This window comes from Pleurodeles waltl, chromosome 3_1 (assembly GCF_031143425.1).
Source record: "Pleurodeles waltl isolate 20211129_DDA chromosome 3_1, aPleWal1.hap1.20221129, whole genome shotgun sequence".
NCBI lineage: Eukaryota > Metazoa > Chordata > Amphibia > Caudata > Salamandridae > Pleurodeles > Pleurodeles waltl.
In genome coordinates, this window is record NC_090440.1 from 1,909,550,666 (window position 1) to 1,909,572,663 (window position 21,998).

General features: G+C 48.2%; 1 protein-coding gene across 1 annotated transcript in view; it reads right to left on the reverse strand.

Annotated features, from left to right (window-relative positions):
- The window catches only part of LOC138285751 (aldehyde oxidase-like), a 588,222-nt gene that overhangs the window by 249,111 nt on the left and 317,113 nt on the right, over positions 1 to 21,998 (reverse strand). Inside the window, 1 exon segment of the mRNA XM_069226091.1 lies at positions 20,353 to 20,486. Within this exon segment, the coding sequence (XP_069082192.1) occupies positions 20,353 to 20,486 (134 nt within the window).

Here is a 21,998-nt window from a genome sequence, read left to right on the forward strand (position 1 = left end):
TAGGTCACTAGTTCCGAAACTGTGCACCGCAGCACCCTGGTGCACTGCCAAAGCCAGCCAGGGGCGACAGGGTTGAACAATTATAAATGCTGCACACCTTATTGTTCAGCAATGAAGCTTTAGCTGATTTTTTCAACAAACTGCAGTTCTCATAGTAGCCACTAGATGCCAGTATGAGCACACGCTTAGGGTAGGGAGCTTACTATCGTGCATTTAGCAAAGAAAGGACAGTAATGAAAACTGCACCTACAATGATAAAAATTCAGGGTTTACTGTGAAAGTGCTTTATGACCATGGAATGCATTTATATGTTTTATGAAAGCATTGCAGGGAACATCGCAAATGTCAACAATAGCAAATATGACAATGCACTTTAACGCTCAGTTTTTTATCGTTTCCTGCTTGTATATTTCTTATCTGCATAACTGTGCAACCTATGCAAACGTATACGTTTCTTTGATCATAATTCACACACATTCTCATTTGCATTTTTTCAACCTCCAATGATAGCTAGGCCAGAATGTAGTCAATTAATCTTGACTGTGTGCTTTTCATAACATACAGTCACTCAGTGGTAATGTATCAGAGGCGAGATAATTCAATGCTCACCAATGACACATATGGTGATCTGTAGGTCAAATATTTGAGTCCTGGTATGTCCAACTTAGCTTTCCATTTTTCCAAAGGCTTGTAGATTGTGTCCTTTAAGCTCTTTGGTCATGTAAAATAACATCTGGTCTCCTGTGGCATACTGAGGACCCAGTAGGCATTGTAACATTCACCAATTTACACAGGATGGTTGTTGAAAAATGTGCTGTGTCGATTAGTCATACTCAAACATGTATTAACTGACAGTGCTCACCTCCCAGGGACAATTGCCACAAAGACTCATAAACAAGCGAAAGCTTAGCAAATGGATATGCCTCTGAAAAATGTTACTTCTGTATCCTAAAACTGTATGTCTGTGCAAATGTAGTGGTAATTTCAATTGAAAATGTGTTGCCTAGTTGCAGTGTGCTACCGCACCATGCATACTCTACACTAGACCACTCCACTGGACAACACTCTACTCCACGCCCCTCCGCCCTACTCCACTCTATGCACTTCTACGACATGCCACTCCACTCTACAATACTTCACTCCACTCCTAGACAAACCACTCCACTCTAGCCAACTCCACTCCACTCTACAACACGCTACTCTACGACACACCACTCTACTCTACCCAACTACATGCCCCTCCACTCTACATCACACCCTTTCACCCTAAGAAACTCTATGACATACTGCTCTAAAACACGCCACTCCACTCTACTATACAACACGCCACTCAACTTTACTCTAAGGTACTCCACTCCACACTACTCTACGACACGCCGCTCCACTCCACTCTACAACACACCATTCCATTATAGAACATTCCACTCTATGCAAGTCCACTCTGTGCCCCTACACTCCACTCAAGCTGCTCCACTCTAAGTCACTCTATGGCACACGACTTTCCTCTACATGCCACTCCACTCTATACCACTCGACTCAATGCCACTCTACGACACACCATTCATTCTAGGATCCTCCACTCTCTGCCACTCCTCTCTACGCTCCTTCACTCTACAACACAACACTCTACGGCACTCTACGACAAGACACTCTACGACTCAACGCTTTACAACACTCTACTTCAGTCTAAGACTTTCCACTCTGCTCCACTCTATGACACCTTATTCCACTGTATGCTATGCCACTCCACTCTACTCTGCACTGCTCTATGTCACTCCACTGACCAACACGCCACTCTATGCCACTCCACTCTAGGACACTCTACGCCCCTCCAGTCAACAACACCCTACTCCACTCTAAAACACTACTCCACTCTACTCTACACAACTCCCTTTACACCACTCCACGTTATTTGAACTCTACGATGCACTACTCCATTCTACTCACTATCCCACTCTACACCACTCCACTGTACTGCAAGCCACTCCCCTCTATACCACTCCATGCCACTCTATGACATGCCACTCAACTCTGCGCCCCTCCACTCTATGCCCCTCCACTCTACGCCCCTTCACTCTACAACATAATACTCTAAGTATAACAAGGTGATGGTATTATGTGGTATGAGTGGGGGGGTATCTTACCATGTAATACTAACACATTACCTATAAGTGGACCTCGGGATCACACCAGTAAACCTTAGCTCAGCCCTAGTAGAATGCCAAAGAACAGTCAAGCTACTTAGAGGAACAGGTGTAACGCATTTCACAACACCAAATTGGACGATAAGTAAATTACATGACTTGAAAGAAATCCAACAAGAATTTAGAAAAATAAAGCAGATTTTGTATTCTTATTTAGACACCAAAATGAACTTTGTATCTTAAATACAGAGTTGTGAATTTTTAAAGCATTTTAAAATAGATGCACTTTTAGTTGTCAAACGGATACCATTGAAGTCAATTGGGAATCACAGTGTGCAATCAGTCACTGGTGGTGAGTTCTGTGGAACCCACCTGGAGTTATGTTCTTGCGGATCCCTAGACCAAGTCTCAACAGAAAGTATTTTGTTACCTTGCCCAGGGATTCTGGATGCAGAGGTGCTCTGGCTGTCCTTGATGCTGACAGGATCCGCAGGCACTGCCGAAGTTGCAGCACTTGAAAAAAACACACATGGAGGTGGATCTACACTCTACTCTTGGAAAGTAGAGGGCTCTGGGGTCCCAGAACCTGGATTCCACAGCTGGAACTTTGCTACCACGTCCGACGGCTCCGGGTGCAGAGGTAGCCTTGCAGCTGTCAATCAAAGGAGGGTCGCACCAAGATGCTTTGCCACTTCCAAAAAAGTCAACTTCTTCAGGATGCAGGATCTCAGCAGTGGGGTTGTTGCCAATGTAGGTCACCATTGCTGGGTGTTGTTCTGGAGTCAATGATGTCCAGGAAGGGGTTGGTTATTGAGGTGGCAACTGAAATGCCTTGTCAGCGGCAAAAGCAATCCACGAGTACTTTGTTGGCTGGAGGTCGACAGTAGTGGTGTAGTGACTCGAAACTTGGTGTGAGCCACACTACATCTCATGGGGTGAAGGTCACTGACTTTCTTTAGGCTCACTCAAGATGGGCCCGACAAGTTGCACTTCTTGTGACGCAGCATGACGATTCTTCGGCAGGTTGCAGGTGACTGGTTCCACCAGTCAGGGGAGTCTGCTTCAGTTCCTGGCATTCACTGGAGTCCCTCTTGCTGGGAACAATGAGTGTTTGCCACGGGCACACATTGAACACACAGTTCCAGTATATGGTCTCCTCAGGGCACTTAAATGTCCTCTCTTTGCGCTGCAGCGGAGTCCAAAGTCCTGTTGTCGGCATCTTCTCTGTGCCTCTTCTCGGATTCAAAGTCAGAACTGAGGTTCTGGTGCCAGGGGAGCCCCTTAAATCCTAGTTTAGGGGGCGTTAAGGGTGTGAGGGACAGTGGCGAATGAGATACTGGTTCCTGCAGGTAGTCTGCCCCTGAGGTGACGACTTCCTGTGGGAGTACATCGTTTTTCTACCCAGAAGCCTCTAATTTCAAGGTTTGCCAACATGACAGAACCTTTTTCTTGGCTGTACAGACCTCCTAAAGGTGTGGCTAGCCTCTTGGAGGTGCATGTCTCCTGAATAACAATTTTCCCACCTGTCAGCCTTGACAGGGCAGGAAGGGTTTTGTCCTTGAGTGGGAGACAAGATATTACATATCAAGGGTGATGAAAGTCTTTGAGGCTCACCGCCTTGATCAGTGTAAACACTAGCCATCCTGGGAGGGCAGAGGTGTGACCTTCTCCCTGCCCAGGACCTTTGTCTCTGTCTTGGGGGAAGCGTTAGCACAAGCAGCAGGAGGGCAGACTCTTGTCTTGATGGCAAATGACTCAGGGGAGCCCCCAAGGCAAGAGAAAGCTGGCAACTTGGTGGTCATCCTCTAAGGACGACACCAGGGTACATGCTAGCTAATCCTGGGCCTGAGAATCGTGCTCAGGGTTAAAAAGCACTGTGTTTGACACCAAACATGGGAGAAATTGGTCAAGCCGCCTGGACATCTGGGGTTTGCCCAGGTGCAAGCCTATGTTATCCTATGGACCACCGGTCACTTGCAGTAGCATTCCATTTTTAATGCTATCACAGGGTCATATATGCTTGTGTATATATTTTCTCCCTCGTAACACAGTGCACACTGCCTCTGGGCTACAGGAAGCCTGCCTAGAGTTGACTGACCTGCACTATGGGCAGTGAAGGGACTCTGCCTGCACCTAGTGTGGGCCGAGTCAAACTCAAGCAAACAGACTGCTCGTGTAGGCTGACAAGGCATCTCTGCAGCCTTTGCTTTTACTTGGGCCAAGCAGGGTGGCACAATCAATGCTGCAGCACTAGTGACCCTTTTACCATCCCCGCCCGGAGTACCATTGGTACCATTTACTAGGGTCTTACAGGGGTGGTAACGGCCTTGCCAATTGGGTTTACAAAATCACAGTACAATTTAAGGGAAAGAGCACTGGCACTGAGGTCTGATTAGCAGGCCAAAACCAACAGCATCAAGCAGCAAAACGTGGGGCTGACCATCTAAAATGGGGACTCTACAACACTAAGCCACTCCACTCTACTCTAACTGTTCCACTTTACAACACAACACTCTACAACTCAACACTCTGTTGCACTCTCTGACACTCCAATCTACTCAACACTGACACTTGATTCCACTCTACACTACACTATGCCATTCCACTCTACTCCACTAACCGCTACCCCACTCAGTGCGACTCCACTGTACAACACTCTATACTCCTCCAGTCTATGACACTCTACTCCACTCTATGCCACTCCAGTCTACAACACTCTACTCCACTCTCTTCCACCCTACTCCATGCAAATCCCTCTACGCCACTTCACTCCATTCCACTTTACTGAGACACTACCCCGCTCTACTCTACTTCGCCACTCTTTGCCACTTCACTCCTTGGCATCCTACATAACTCCACTCTAGCATTCCACTCCACTCTGTCACTACACTCTACAACACTTAACTTCCCTCTTTGACACTTCACTCTATGACACTCCACGATACTTCACCTTATGCCACTCCACTCTACGATAGTGTACTCTACACTACTAGACAACACCAACACTCTTCTCTGCTCTATGCAACTCCCTCTATGCCACTTCATGCCACTTTACTCCACTCTAAGCCACTTCTCTCTACTCCATTCCAAGTCACTGTACTCCACTGTATGACTGTATGCCACTCCAGAAAACTCTACTCCACTTTATGCCCCTCCACTCTATGCCCCTCCACTCTACTTCACTGTATGGCGCTCTACTTCCTCAATGGCATCCCACAACACTCTAAGCTACTCTACTCTACAACAATCTACTCCTTGACATTCTACTCAAGTGTATGCAACTCCATCAACACTACAACACTTGACTCCATTCTACACACTCCCACTGTATGACATTCTACTCCACTCTACGCCCCTCCACTCTACATCCCTCCATGACACTCCACACCACTCTATACCATGAAAATCTGCTCCACTGTCGGCAAAGCCAACCTTTTTACCAAGACGAGGCAAGCAGGATAAAGATCCGACACAGATAACATGGGTTTCACCAACAATTTCCCAGCTTGTCTTGGCGAAAAAGTGGCAGTTTTGAGAATGGGGATTAAGGTAATGGAATACTGGAACAACGCCTACCCCCGTCCCCTTGTCTCAGAGTTCAGTAGTGAAACAAGGTAACAGCCAAGACTACATAAACCACTGAGAAAGCAAAAAAGAGACCTCATCCACAATTTTCAATCGGTCATCAAGACGATCACAGCAGGGCACTTGGACACTTATCTACTGATCACAGGCAAGTTGAATGCAAATGTATTTATCACGCCCATGATTTATGAGATAACAACCACGTACAATATCTACTGGAAGATACCATATCAAGCTAAACCAGAAAACCTAAAAAAGACCACTAGGGTGGATCATTTATTAACCACTGTAGATATTTTGGTTCTAGAAATCTGAACGGACGATTGAAAAAAGACAAGCCATCCTGTCCCATATATAGTACTGCACATTCAAAATCCATAATAGATTAAACACTCATGAATAGTCCGTTGTTCCCCCACATTGAATCATTCACAGAGGAACTTAAGATCTGGGCATTCCAGAACAACATCATGCCAATAGGAATGGGCACCATCACCAATATACTGACAGTTTCTCTTATGATCAATAATATTAAATCAAACATTACCCTCCTCTATATCTGCTTCATAGACTTCAAGGCGGCTTTTGATTTGGTACCCAGATAGGTTAACATGGGGCTGCCTTTAAATATTATTAAAGTTCAGATTCCCTTAGGGAGCAGATAGAAATATGGAGTTTAGGGTCTCTGAGCTCCCAATTTAAAAATACATCTTTCATCGAAGTTGGTTTTTAGATTGTGTGTTTGAAAATGCCACTTTTAGAAAGTAGGCATTTTCTTTCTTAAACCACTCTGTGTCTCTGCCTGTTTGTGGATTCCCTGTCTGGGTCAGTTTGACAGTTGGGCTGTTTGCACCTCTCTCTAGACAGTGACACAAAGGGAGCTGGGGTGTAGCCTGCATATCCTGATGAGCCATCTGTGCTGGGAGGGAGGGGAGGAGTGGTCACTCACACCTGAAAGGGCTGTACCTGCCCTTGCACAATTCAGTCTCCAACCCCCTGGTGTGTGTCTGGGGTCTGGCCTGGGCAAGGCAGGATCCCACAGACATGAGAGACTTTCCTTTTAAATAGGCCTATGTCGAAGGTAGAAAGGGGTATAAGAAGAACCCCCAAAAACCCTGAAGATTAGATCACTTCTGGAGTCAAGAGGAACCTCTGCCAAGGAGAAGATCTATGGAGAAGTGCTGCCCTGCCTGTGACTAGGCTTTGTGGAGCTATCCTGTAGTTGCTGCTTCTGCCTGTAAAAGGGGACAAAGAATGGACTTTGTTGTGCATTCCTGATTGAGAAGAATCTCCAAGGGCTTGGACTGAGCTTGCCCCCCTGTTCTAAAGTCTCAGGGCCATCAAAGACTTCCCCTACCAGAACCTGGACTCTCTTCTGAGACTCCTGTCCTGACAAGTGGTGCCCTATCCAGTCCCTGGGCCCTTGAAAGGAGAAGCTGGTGAAAATCCAAGAAAACCGACTTCGGACGACTCCGGACCGACGCCGCTGCCAAATCCCATGACGCCGCCTGCAACCGACTCCGTGGTCCTCGCTGGAGTGCGACGACCCTCGCAGGCCTGACACTGCGGCGGCCCCGCCGAAGTCCGCGTCTCTGTGAAAGTCGCCGCACCACATCATGACCGACTCTGCCCGAAGTGCGCAGATTCAACGCTTCGCCCTGACGCCGCCACACCTCCACTGCTGCGCAGCCAGGGCCCAATGCCTCTTTGTTACACCTCCGCTCCTTTGCCCCGCAGCACCGGAACTGATGCCGCCTTAGATCCAACGATGCTGCGATCCCCGACTTCGCGCACCGGCTGTTCTCACACTTTACTAAGGTCCTGTACCTGGGGGTCTGCGTGACTCCGTACCCAGCCCCACTGGCATCGGATTGCTGGGAACGCCTCCGTCACGACGCCGTGTTATCACCTCATAGAAGCATTTTGTGTTTCTAAGTGCTATTTTTGAGTTGAATCTTTACAAATTCATAACTTGACTTGTGTATGTCTAATTTTTGTCATTGTGGTCTTGTTTTGTTTAGATAAATATTGGCTATTTTTCTAAACCTGTGTTGAGTCATTTTGTGGTGTTTTTACTATATTACTGTGTGTGTTGGTACAAATACTTTACACATTGCTTCTGAAGTTAAGCCTGCCTGCTCGTGCCAAGCTACCAAGGGGGTGAGCGGGGGTTAACCAAGAGTGATTCTCCTTTACCCTGACTAGAGTGAGGGTCCTTGCTTGGACAGGTAACCTGACAGCCAACCAAAGACCCCATTTTTAACATTGGTGATCAACTGTGAGGATGGGACTTGTATTTGTACTTGACATACAGTGATTGAGTATACACTACTGTTTTCAGTGCAGACCATTACGTGACCAAATGCTACTTATCTTTGTGATTTTTGTTTTTCTCTCTTTTTTAGATTTTTCCCTACTTCCATTTGGTGGTAATACTTTATTGACTTTTGAACTCCATTTGGGAACTTGTTTTCTGCCTTTGGAACTTTGCACTTTTAACTCTTCATTATGTCTCAGTCTGGAGATGCATCAGTTGGAGCTGCTTTTGATTTAAGGAAACTGGAGAGTAACACAGTTGCCCAACTTAAACAGTTCTGTAAGGATGTTGCCTGTCCCATTAAGAGCACCGTCAGGAAGGAGGAGCTGCAAAAGGCACTGAGGGCCTGGGTGACAGCCAAGGAAGCTGAGGGGCACACAGAGGACGAGGATGAGGGTGAGGAGGAGGAGGCACAGAGTGTTCACAATGGCATAGTGGGTGGGCCTGTTAGGTCCAGGGGGAGGGTCTCCAGGGCAGGTAGTAGTATGTCATTCAAGGGTCTGACTCCTGAAGAGTTGTAGGACAGACAGGCAGAGAGGGCTCACCAGTTGGAGTTGGAGAAAATGAGGATGGCCATAGAAGAGAAAAAGTTATTGTTGGCTCATGAGCTTAGCTTGAGGGAGCTGGATCAGAGGAGCCAGTCTAGTAGGGATGGTGGCAGCAACAGCACAGTGCAGCCTGAGAGAAGGGTGCATATTCCAAAAGACCTAGTGAAAGACTAGGGCAAGGGAGGATGACATATTCTTGTTGTTCAAGGGGTATGAGTGTGCTTTCCAAATGAATCTGGTCCCTGAAGCTCATTGGGGGGGGCGGGTCTGTGGAAGCACTTTGAGGTAGATGGGAGGGACACCTTGACATCCTTAGAGGAACCTCAGGGACTCACCTACACCATAATAAAGGAAGCCCGACTCACAAGATTTGGTCTGACCCCTGAGCAGGATAAGGACAAGTTTAGGTCCTACAAAAAGAAAGAGTCTCAAACCTGGTTGGAGTGTGTGGATTCCTTTTGCAGGTCACTGGATGGTTGGGTGAAGGGCAGTAAGGTGACAACTTATGAGGGGCTTTACAATTTAATTGCTTGGGAGCACTTGTACAGTTTATGTTTTCCAGAGCTGCGTCAGCACCTAATTGACAGGAGGCTTGTGCAGGAAGCAGGGAGAGCACCAGGGTCCACAAGAGGTATGGGAGAGACCACGCCAAGGGTGGGCAGGGTCCCTCTCAGAAAGAATGGGGGGTAAGGGTAAACAGGGGAAGTTCTCTAAAGGGCCCCAACCTAGTTCCCAGGGTCAGGATTCCCAGAAAAGAAGCCATGGTTCTCCAAAGGGAGTGTTATGCATGTGACCAGCTGGGTCATGTGAGGGTGGACCCCAAATGCCCTAAGAGTACACCGGCACCCACTGGTGCGCAGTCCCAGGGTTTGGCTAGTGTGACGCTTGGGGAGGAGTTGGTTCCAGGTGAGTGGGAGACAGCTGAGATGACCCTTGTCTCGCTAAGGGACAGTGAGATGGTCCAGAGAACCTCGTGCCTGAAAACACTAACAAGTATAGGCAGTGGGTGACCATTAATGGACAGAGGATGGAGGCTCTGAGAGACACAGGAGCCAGTTTGACTACAGTGAGGAGTCACCTGGGGTCTGAAGTCCAGATAGATCCCCATGTACTTCACCAAGTCGATGCAGTGGACAACTCAGAGCGCCCTTTCAATGGGGGGTGGGTCTCAGGTTCCTTAAAAGTACCTGTGAGTCCAACCATGCCTGTGGATTGTTTGCTTGGCAATGACCTGGAGGATTCCCCTCGGAAGGAGGTGGAACACAGGTCACACTTGGAGATGTTGGATCTGCCTGGGTAGGTATGCGTATCCACCAGGTCAATGGCAGCCCAGAAAGGTGGTCAGAAGCTCCTGGAGCCTGAAACAGGGGACCGCCAAAAAGAGGAAGGGCGAGGGGCATGGAAAACCGGCCCCAGAAGTCCCCATGGTCCGGGAGGAGGCGGAGCCTGAGGATGACGTCCCAGAGCCTACAGGGGAACAGGTGGCTGAACTGGGGAGGTCCCTGAGCTGTCTCAGTGGCAGCAGGAAGGGGGATCCACCAGGGAAGCATTCTGTGAGGCACAGAAGACATGCCCTACTCTAGTGGGTTTGCAGCAGTAGGCTGCAGACCAGGCGGCTGGCAAGGAGCCAGGATCTCACCTGATCTATTGGGAGGACGGCCTCCTGTACAGTGAGCCTAAGCATGCTGAGCCTGGGACAGCCCCTGTGCTGGTGGTACCCCAGTGCTTGAGAGCCTTTCTACTGGGTCTGGCTCATGACGTGCCTTTAGCTGGACATTTGGGGAAGGACAAGACCTTTGAATGGCTTGTTACCCACTTTTACTGGCCCCTAATGAGCAGGCACTCGGATGCTCATTGTAGGTCTTGGCAAACTTGTCAGGCAAGTGGTAAGAGTGGGGGAAAATATAAGGCTCCCCTCTAACCTTTTCCTGTAGCTAGTACCCCCTTTGAAAGGGTTGGTATTGACATTGTGGGGCCTCTGGATCCCAAGACAGCCATGGGCAACAGGTTCATCCTGGTCTTGGTGGACCATGCCACCCGGTACCCAGAAGCCATTCTGCTGAGGTCAATCATTTCCCCTGTGGTGGGTCGTGCATTGATAGGGGTTTTTACCCACATGGGGTTCCCCAAGGAAGTGGTATCTGATAGGGGTACCAATTTTATATCCACGTATATGAAACCTCTGTGGCAGGAGTGTGGGGTAACTTATAAGTTCACCACTCCTTACCACCCCCAAAGCAATGGTCGGGTAACGGATTCAATCGCACCTTGAAAGGCATAATCATGGGCCTGTCAGAGCCCTTGAGGCAGAAGTGGGACGTCCTCTTGCCATACCTTTTCTTTGCCTACAGGGAAGTGCTTCAAAAAGGACTTGGCTTTAGTCCTTTTGAGTTGCTGTATGGCCACCCTTCTAGGGGACCCTTGAGTCTGATGAAGTAGGGCTTGGAGAAAGCCCCCAATAAACCTCCCCAGGATGTATTTAGCAACTTGCTGGCTTTCCGAAACCATACTGCCTGCTTGAAAGGTCTCGCACAACAGAACCTGGAAGCCAGCCAGGCAGATATGAAACAATGGTATGACCAAAATGCCACTCTGGTTGAGTTTCACCTGGGCAAAAAGTGGGGGTGATGGCGCCAGTGGAGCATAGGGCACTCCAGGACAAGTTGACTGGGCCATTTGAGGTGGTGGAGCGCAAGAGTGAATTCACCTACCTGGTGGACTTGCGGACTCCCAGGAACCCCTTAAGGGTCCTGCATGTGAACCATCTCAAACTCCACTTTGAGCGGACTGAACTGGCCATGCTCCTAGCAACAGGTGATGAAGTGGAGGAAGAGAGTGAACCTCTTCCTGACCTCCTGTCTGCAGGAGAGAAAGATGGGTCTGTGGAGGGAGTGAACCTCTCCCTCTCCATGACCGCAGAGCAGCAGAGAGTTTGTTGCCAGGTATTGGGACAGTTAGCCTCCATGTTCTCCCTGATTCCAGGGGTCACACACTTGTGTACACATGATGTGAACACTGGGCACAGTCCACCCACTAAGCAGAAAGTTTACAGGGTGACTGATAAGGTCAGGGTTAGCATCAAAGATGAGATGTCTAAGATGTTAGCCCTAGGGGTGATTGAGTTCTCTAGCAGTCCTTGGGCCTGTCCTGTGGTCTTAGTCCCGAAGGCTGCTGCTCCTGGTGCCATCCCAGAACTCTGGTTCTGTGTGGACTACCGGGGTCTCAATGCAGTCACTAAGACTGATGCACACCCCATCCCCTGAGCTGATGAGCTCATAGATCGGTTGGGAGCTGCCAAATACCTCAGTACGTTTGATTTGACGTCTGGGTATTGGCAGATTGCCTTAACTGAGGGGGCCAAGGAGAGGTCGGCATTTTCTACCCCAGATGGACACTTCCAGTTTAAAGTGATGCCATTTGGGATGAAAAATGCCTCTGCCACATTTCAGAGGTTGGTCAACCAGATGTTGACTTGGCTGGATGACTTCAGCGCAGCATACCTGGATGACATTGCAGTGTTCAGTTCCACTTGGGAGGAACACTTGCAGCACCTCTGCAGAGTGTTGGAGGCCCTGCAAAAAGCAGGCCTCACTATTAAGGCAAGCAAGTGCCAAATAGGGCAGGGTTCAGTGGTGTATTTGGGACACCAGGTAGGGAATGGCCAGGTGGCACCCCTACAGCCAAAGATTGACACCATTCTGGATTGGGAGCCTCCTAAAGCCCAGACTGAGGTGAGAGCCTTCTTAGGCCCCACTGGCTATTACAGCAGGTTTGTCAAACAATATGGCACCATTGTTGCCCCCTTGAATGAGCTGACTTCCAGGAAGCAACCCAAGAAGGTGATCAGGACGGAGACTTGCCAGACCGCTTTTGATGCCCTGAAGGCTGCCATATGCACAGCACCTGTGCTGAATGCACCTGACTACTCCAAGGAGTTTGTTGTGCAAACAGACGCCTCAGAGCATGGTACAGGAGCAGTACTCTCACAGCTTAATGAAGAGGGCCTAGATCAACCTGTAGCTTTCATTAGCAGAAGGTTACTTCCCAGGGAACGAAGGTGGAGAGCCATTAAGCGTGAAGCTTTCCCTGACTAGAGTGAGGGTCCTTGCTTGGACAGGGGGTAACCTGATTGCCAACCAAAGACCCCATTTCTAGCAATAGGGAATACAATAAAAAAAAGAGGGAGAATGTTTTTTTAACTGAAGCAATATTTCCAAAGATAACACCTACATGTACCTGGGCGTTTTAATAGACTGCTGTGGCTCATTCCTGTCCCTAAGGAAATACATCCAGAGCAGAGCAGGAGCTCTCCAAAAAGCCTTTGCAAAACTGGCGAAGTGCATGTCTGGGCCCTCATCGAGGCCACTTATAAAGGTAATCAGGGCTAAACTGATTTTGACCATTTCAGATGGGTCTGAACTCCTGAGTGGCAGGGATGCACAGCTTCTTGATAGCCTGATTTCAAGAACAGATAGGAAGGCCTTGAGATTATCACAAAGCACATCTCCATCCCAAATACGGTTGGAGCTCAGGCTTGCTAGCCAAAATGTTATGCGCCAGGGGTCATATGTAACACTCTGCCACAAACCCCACAGCTCAAAGCCTGACACTTTTAACCAGCTCTTATGGTCATACATCCAAAATCAAGAACTATCATTCCTAGCCCCTGTTTATCTCGATCAGTCAATTACACCCTTACAACTAGGGGACCTCTGGCACTCATCAGATTCCTTTTCAACTTTCAAAACTGTAACCAACAAAGCCATGCAGCGGCTCTCCTCCACCATGGACAAGAACATGTTAAAAAGGCAATATCATGCCTGCCTTGTTATTAACAGCTATAAAGCCTTGCACTGCAAACCTACCTGGCAGCTGGCTTGTCTTCTACAGTCCAATGGCACCTCATCACATATCAGCTTAATGAGCTACCAACTACAGACCTGCCTACGAGCTGATGGAACCAGGATGACAGAAAGCAATGCAGGTTATGTAACTATCAACGGGAGAAAATCGAACATATAACATGCACCTTTCCAGCCTTGCAAACGGAACGTAGATATTTGCTAAAAACCCATTTTCATATCAAGAGGGATCTGCACGTGCAGAAGAGCTGTGATTGAGTCCCTGTATGTCACCGAATACAGACTAATTGCCCGCTTTGTCAAATTTTTGACTTGTGCAGCAAAGAAACTTAATGCATCTTCGGCTGAGCTCCCTAAGAACGCCACATGTAAGGATGATAGCCAAACAGGCCTGTTATTGAACAACCACTCTGCCGCCTTTTTATGTTACATACTATGAATTTTAGTTACCCCCAATTTTTGTGTAAACATTTATAATCTAATGATTTGACCTCATGAAATATTGCCAAAGCTCGAAGTTGTTTCCTATTAGTATTTTACACCATCGAATCATTTTTATGATAAGGGATGCAATGATTTTTAATAACTGAACGTTTACAAATAAATAATAATTAAAAACGTAAGCAAATTGTAAAATGATCATGATGAATATAGTTTGACACTAATGTTAGAAAAAAGGAGTTATGTCAAGCTGCTCAAGATGACAAGCCCTGCAATACTGTCATGATGCCTGCCTTATGTCTTATCACCTGCATGTGGTCTAATTGCAATACTGTGTTATTTCTCTAATATCAAAGTGTGTACACAAGGTATGGAGAGCAAGTTAACCCCTTCGCTGCCAGGCCTTTTCCCCCTCCTGTGCCAGGCCTTTTTTTGGCTATTTGGGGCAGTTCGCGCTTAGGCCCTCATAACGTTTTGTCCACATAAGCTAGACAAGCCACATTTGTGTCCTTTTTTTCCAACATCCTAGGGATTCTAGAGGTACCCAGACTTTGTGGGTTCCCCTGAAGGAGGCCAAGAAATTAGCCAAAATACAGTGAGAATTTCGTTTTTTTCAAAAAAATGGGAAAAAGGGGCTGCAGAAGAAGGCTCGTGTTTTTCCCCTGAAAATGGCATCATCAAAGGGTTTGCGGTGCTAAAATCAGCAGCTTCCCAGATTTCAGGAACAGGCACACTTGAATCAGAAAACCCAATTTTTCAACACAAATTTGGCATTTTACTGAGACATACCCCAGTTTTACGATTTTTTGTGCTTTCAGCCTCCTTCCAGTCATTGACAGAAATAGGCATTAAACCAATGCTGGATACCAGAAACCTAAACATTTCTGAAAAGTAGACAGAATTCTGAATTCAGCAAGGGGTAATTTGTGTAGATCCTACAAGGGTTTCCTACAGAACATAACAACTGAAAAAAACATATATCGAAATTTAGGTGAAAAAAACAGCAATTTTTCTCTACGTTTTACTCTGTAACTTTTTCCTGCAATGTCAGATTTTTTAAAGCAATATACTGTTACGTCTGCTGGACTCTTCTGGTTGCAGGGATATATAGGGCTTGTAGGTTCATCAAGAACCCTAGTTACCCAGAGCCAATAAATGAGCTGCACCCTGCAGGGGGTTTTCATTCTATACCGGGTATACAGCAATTCATTTGCTGGAATGTAAAGAGTGACAAATAGCTATCAAGAAAACCTTTGCATTTCCAAAATGGGCACAAGATAAGGTGTTGAGGAGCAGTGGTTATTTGCACATCTCTGAATTCCGGGGTGCCCATACTAGCATGTGAATTACAGGGCATTTCTCAAATAGACGTCTTTTATACACACTCTCTTATATTTGGAAGGAAAAAATGTAGAGAAAGACAAGGGGCAATAACACTTGTTTTGCTATTCTATGTTCCCCTAAGTCTCCCGATAAAAATGATACCTCACTTGTGTGGGTAGGCCTAGCGCCCGCGACAGGAAATGCCCCAAAACACAACGTGGACACATCACATTTTTTGACAGAAAACAGAGGTGTTTTTTGCAAAGTGCCTTCCTGTAGATTTTGTCCTCTAGCTCAGCCGGCACCTAGGGAAACCTACCAAACCTGTGTATTTTTGAAAACTAGAGACCTAGGGGAATCCAAGATGGGGTGACTTGTGGGGCTCTGACCAGGTTCTGTTACCCAGAATCCTTTGCAAACCTCAAAATCTGGCTAAAAAAACACATTTTCCTCACATTTCGGTGACAGAAAGTTCTGGAATCTGAGAGGAGCCACATATTTCCTTCCACCCAGCGTTCCCCCAAGTCTCCCGATAAAAATGATACCTCACTTGTGTGGGTAGGCCTAGCGCCCACAAAATGAAATGGCCCAAAACACAACGTGGACACATCACATTTTTTCACAGAAAACAGAGGTGTTTTTTTACAAAGTGCCTACCTGTGGATTTTGGCCTCTAGCGCAGCCGGCCCCAGGGGGGGGCAGAAATGGCCTGAAATAAATATGCCCCCCCGGGGAGCGACCCTTGCCTACGGGGTCGCTCCTCATGCGTGACATTGGCACAAACAAAAAAATCCCCGGTGCCTAGTTGTTTCTGCCCCTTTAGGGGCAGATTGACCTAAAATCGCACGATCTGCACCCAAGGGGGGCAGAAATTGTCTAAATACAATTTGCCCCCCAGGGGAGCGACCCTTTCCTAATGGGTCGCTCCCCATCTCTAAAAAAACAAACAAACACAAAAAAAAACCACAAAAAAAAATTTGCCCCGGCGCCTAGAGGTTTCTGCCCCCCCGGGGGCAGATCAGCCTAATAACAATAGGCCGATCTGCCCCCGGGGGGGCAGAAATGGCCTAAAATAAACTTGCCCCCACCCCCCCGGGAGCGACCCTTGCCTACGGGGTCGCTCCCCTTGCGTGACATTGGCGCAAAAAAAAAAGCCCCGGTGCCTAGTGGTTTCTGCCCCCCTTGGGGGATCTGCTGATCTGCCCACAAGGGGGGCAGAAATGGTCTAAATACAATTTGCCCCCCAGTGGAGCGACCCTTGCCTAATGGGTCGCTCCCCATCTCTAAAAAAACAAACAAACAAACAAAAAAACACAAACAAAAAATTAGCCCTGGCGCCTAGAGGTTTCTGCCCCCCCTGGGCCTAATAACAATAGGCCGATCTGCCCATGGCCTAAAATTATTTATATTTCCTTCCCTTTGAAGCCTCTCCGGGCCTCCTCCACGTGATCGTAAGAGAAATGCTTTGCATTTCTCTTTCCAGCGCGATGAAGGAGGCCCTCTGTGATTGTCAGCGCGCGATGTGCCCTGATGTCACAGGGGGGTTAGGGGGTCGAGGGTGGAAGGGGAAGGGCTTCCTCTTCCATCCACAGCCAGGGGGGTGGGTGGGGAGCACATGGCTCCCCCCAGTTCCAGGGTGCAGGACGAGGTGATCTCGTCCAAGGCACCGTAGGGGTTAAAATTGTCAATTGTTGCACCTGATACCTTTATAGGCTTATGGTTGATGTAATAATATAGCCTATGGCCTTTTAAAAAAAGAAAAATCTGTTTATTAGTATTTTCAGCGTGTTGTAACATTTAGACTTACATCAACATTAGGATAACAAATGTGTGGAATTATTGGTTGACCAAATAAGCATAACTGTCAAAGGTAGACCTTGGAGCGACTGGCAGAAGAGTCTTTAAACGGATGGTTTAACCACACACTACCAGAGCTTGCATAAAACAGGATTGATTAACAGACGAGCACTAACGGAAAAGTCCATACACTGGAATCATGGATCTCCTGATTAATTTGAAAGGTTGCAAATACCTCAATGTCACTTTAAACCACTCTTGAAGATCATTGTATTTGTAGAACATTATGCTTGCAAGTATTTATCTTTAAGCAAACCACAAATGACAATAAGAACATGAACAAACTTTGGAGTACTGTCTCTACGATCAGTAGGTTGAGATTGAAGAGTGTCGCAGAGGGCACAGGGACCCCCCTGTTCTGTCCATTCGTACCAATATAGAGCGGAAATGTGCGCAAACCATAGACCCCCGTCACCGATATAAGCCGCAACCACAGCCCCAGAGCCGAGGTCGGACCGGCTGCTCAGGCTCCAGCACCCAACTCCTCTTGCTCCCGCATCTGCGGCGGGCATACCAATTCCTCCACATCCGAGCCCTGCCCCAGACCTCGCCAGCATGCCATCATCGTCTCCCAGCTATCTGATAACAGATACTTATGCAGCCCCAGTGCATATTCCCTTGCCAATGCCGCCCCCTCTGCACTAGCCCATACCTCAAATGAATATTTCCAGGCCCGCTCAGCTGGTGGGTCAGGTGACTTCCACCGACGGGTTATCAATCTCCTGGCCCTTATTAAGCCTAGGTCCAGAATTCTTGCTGCAGCTTTATACCACGTGTCCCTAGGGAAGAGGCACAACATACAAGTCTCCCAGGTGAATGGAACTGGTTGCGAAGCGCACTCCGATAGGTAACCTACCACCGCCCCCCAAAAGCGGCGCAAGGATGGAGAGGACCATAGCATATGAATCATGTCTGCGTCAATGTGGGAACAACGGGGACAGGCCGCATCACGGCGAGCAAAGTATCTATTTATTTGGGTTGGAGTGAGGCATGCCCTATGAATGATATAGAATTGGATCAAACGGAATATGGAGTTACCGGGTATATTAACATGGCTGGAGAGAGCCGATTTCCAATGCGTATCTGTGAGTGAGGTGGTCGCATCTCCATCCCAAGCCGCACACAATGTATCGAACTCCATGGCTGTGTGCAAGCGCAGCGCTTCAGTAAACTATCTAACTAGGTGCCGTCCCTGCCCCTTCACCTATATATACTGTACCAGCAGATGCGTGGGAGGAGCAATAGACAAGTCACCCCACTTAACTAAAGACCTCAGCAGTGAATTATACAGCAAAAACTGCCCTGCAGGAAGGCCTGACTCCTGTACCAGCACAGGAAACTATATCAGTTTACCATCATCATAGAGGTCGCCCAGTGTATACAGCTCTGCCGCATGCCACTCACGCAGATCGGGCCCCGACGTGACTATAGAGCCACGGGGAGTGCCCAGCAATGCCAACGCCAGCGCAAATGGGACCGCCCCCCCAGCAAGGCGTAGAGACCTACGATAACAACTAAAAGCTACCTTAAGGAATAACTGTCTCGGCAATGCCACACGTGCTAATGGGTGAAATAAATGTTACACTTGCATGAGGGACCAAGGGCCTTCCGTAGTTGCCGTGTCAGCGAGGTGCAGCGAGGTGCAGCGAGGTGCAGGCCCGCCAGCCATTTGGACACCCATTGGAGCTGAGAGGCCAAATAGTAATGCTCCAGATTAGGGACCGACAGGCCACCCCTCTCCAGAGGCAAATACAATTTTCTAAGCGCAACTCTGCTTCGTCCCCCATTCCAAATAAAATCCCTCAATGTAGACTCCAGACTCTTGAAGAAACTAGGAGGAATATAGTGTGGGATGTTAGTAAAGTAATATAACAGACGTTCCAGGACTATCATTTTTAGTAGCGCTATCCTACCTGCCACCGACAGCGGCAGCGTCTGCCATAAAGCCATCTGGGATTTGATTGAGGACACCACCCTCTTAAGGTTCCAATCAATTAGGTCGTCCTCATGGTGATAAATGCGGATGCCTAGGTAACGGAATGCGCGGGCTGCCAAGGAACCGCACTCCCAGAGAAACAAAGCTCTGGATTTGAGAGCACGGGGTCAAAGGGGAAGAGGCATAACTTGGACCAATTAACCCTGAGGCCAGACGAGGCAAACTGTTGCAACAGGGTCCCAACCCCTGGGGGGATTCGCGAAACATCCCTGAAGTACAACAAGAGTTCGTCAGCGTATAGCGATATCGCGTGCAGACCATCCCCCAGGGGAATACCCCAACCAAAACCTCTGTCACGCAGGACTGCTGCCAGTGGCTCCATGGTAAGGGAGAACAGCAGTGGAGAAAGGGGGAAGCCTTGCCTTGTACCTCTACACACACTGACTGGCTCTGATACAATGCACCCCATCTTAACCCGGACCCAAGGTTTGGTGTATGTTTGCTGGAATTCTGAGTTTTTGCACTGTGCAACGGGAAAAACATGCATTGTTAGTGCACTGTGCCAGTTCGAGGTCCAAAACTTAGAATGGTGCATTAATTGGCAGGGGCGTAACTTAGTCAGTAAGATTGGGGGGTGTGGGGATGTGAGCTTCAAATTTCCCCAAAATCACGCTGGCATATCGTGATAAAATAAAAATTTTTAGAAGCAGAGCATGAGGGGGCTTAAGGGGCTTAAGGGGAGGCATCAGTGAGGATTGTTAGGGTTACTTAAAAGATGATATGTTGTAAGATAACCAACTGTTTTTAAAACTTCCAAACAGAGAGGAGAGCGACACTGTGTGTATGTTTTTGTCTGTGAGTGTATGTCAAAATTCTAGCTGAAATTCGACAGCCATCTCACCATACCCGACTGAAAGTACCTTCACCCAACTATTTAGTATAAAATATATTTATGAGGGGGGGTGTAACACCCCATACAACCACCTGGTAATTGTGAATCCGCGGTAAATGCCGTTCACGCGGACTCAGTAGTTACTCCGTACGCACCTACCAGAGGACTGTAATTGTCCACGAATTAGTCATACGTGCATTTAGGGTGTTGTTTCCTTAATTAGATTGACTGTTAATCAAGTGTGTAATTGGATCGAAACCCTGGCTTCATTGCACCCTTGGACATAAAGAGGAGATATGGGGTAAATGTTCACCAGTACAAACAGTTATGTTACACTGTTTCTCCTACGTGATGAACGTTTATTTACTCATTTTCTTTTTTTTTTTTTCGTCTTGCATTTTTGCAAACCAGAAAAGGCCAGAAAAAAACCCTAAATAATGTGCTTACGCGTTGGCTGCTACAGCAGTGATGCAGGCTAAGGTGACAGTTCTAGACATTTTTCCTCCGAAAGCACCACCAACCCTTTTCACGTGGCATTTGATTCTGCTGGACGGGACATTCAGGACTGTAGAGACCATCGCCTGCAAATAAAAAACATATATGTGAGAAGACTGTATTCACATTTTATTTCTGAGCAAACAGCACAATGAGCTTTGCTTGCCCAAAAAACAGTAGCCAGCTAAGATGGGTAAAAGGTCTGAGCAGCGATGGCTCCTCTGCTATGGTGAAGGAGTGTCCCCCCTAAACTCCCCTCACCAGCAGCAGCAGAAGCTGCAAACCTTTTACAACAAAACATATAGGGGGTCATTCTGACCCCGGCGGTCAGAGACCGCCGGGGCCAGGGTCGGCGGGAGCACCGCCGACAGACCAGCGGTGCCCCGCAGGGCATTCTGACCGCGGCGGTTCGGCCGCGGTCAGATGCGGGAAACCGGCGGTCTCCCACCGGTTTCCCGCTGCCCTGCAGAATCCTCCATGGCGGCGGAGCGCACTCCGCCGCCATGGGGATTCTGACACCCCCTACCGCCATCCTGTTCCTGGCGGGTCTCCCGCCAGGAACAGGATGGCGGTAGGGGGTGCCGCGGGGCCCACGGCAACGGCATGGGCACTGCAGGGGCCCCCGTAAGAGGGCCCCACAAAGTATTTCAGTGTCTGCTATGCAGACACTGAAATACCCGACGGGTGCCACTGCACCCGTCGCACCTTCCCACTACGCCGGCTCAATTCTGAGCCGGCGTCCTCGTGGGAAGGTTGATTTGCCCTGGGCTGGCGGGCGGCCTTTTGGCGGCCGCCCGCCAGCCCAGGGCAAATCCCAAAATACCCTCAGCGGTCTTTCGACCGCGGAGCGGTATTTTGGTGGGGGAACTTTGGCGGGCGGCCTCCGCCGCCCGCCGAAGTTAGAATCACCCCCATAGTTTATTATCCTGGGGTGGGGCCATGTGGGATGACGGAGATGAGGGGAGTGCACTGTGCACTCCCCTCAGTGTGCTTGTATGTTTAGCCGGCCTTCTTGGGCCGGCCAAACACACATGTGCACTGTGCACTCTCTCCAGCCGAGAGCAGGGACAGGCTCATAGTCTGCCTGGGAGCGCCCTGGCTGGGTGATCCCAGCCAATCCTAATGCTGCGTTGAGCAGAGTCAGAATTGGCCGCAGGGCAACTGGGAGCCTGTGCCTGCAGTGATGAGGGAAAGAGGAGTGTCGCGGCAATGGAGCAGGTACGTTTTTATTTTATTTTTTAATTAAATGTCCCTCCCTGGGCGTGCCACACTCGCCCTGCCCCTTCAGAGCGCAACAAGTCGCGCCTGGGTCTGAGGGGGTTGCGAACTCACAGTATTGGCTACATCTTGCCTGATTTACACTTGCACCTCAGACACATTGTCTGGTCGGACTTTTAATACTAATTTATTTCACATGATTTTATATATTTTTGTTAATATTGTGTATATTGTTATGGTTTTTTATTAACTAAACAATAAAGATTTACATACGGATACACTTGTGGTAATGACACAACAGGCCTGATTTAGAGCTTAGAGGCTAACTATTTACCTACAGCAAATACCCACGCAAAACAAGTACCATTACAGACCAAGAC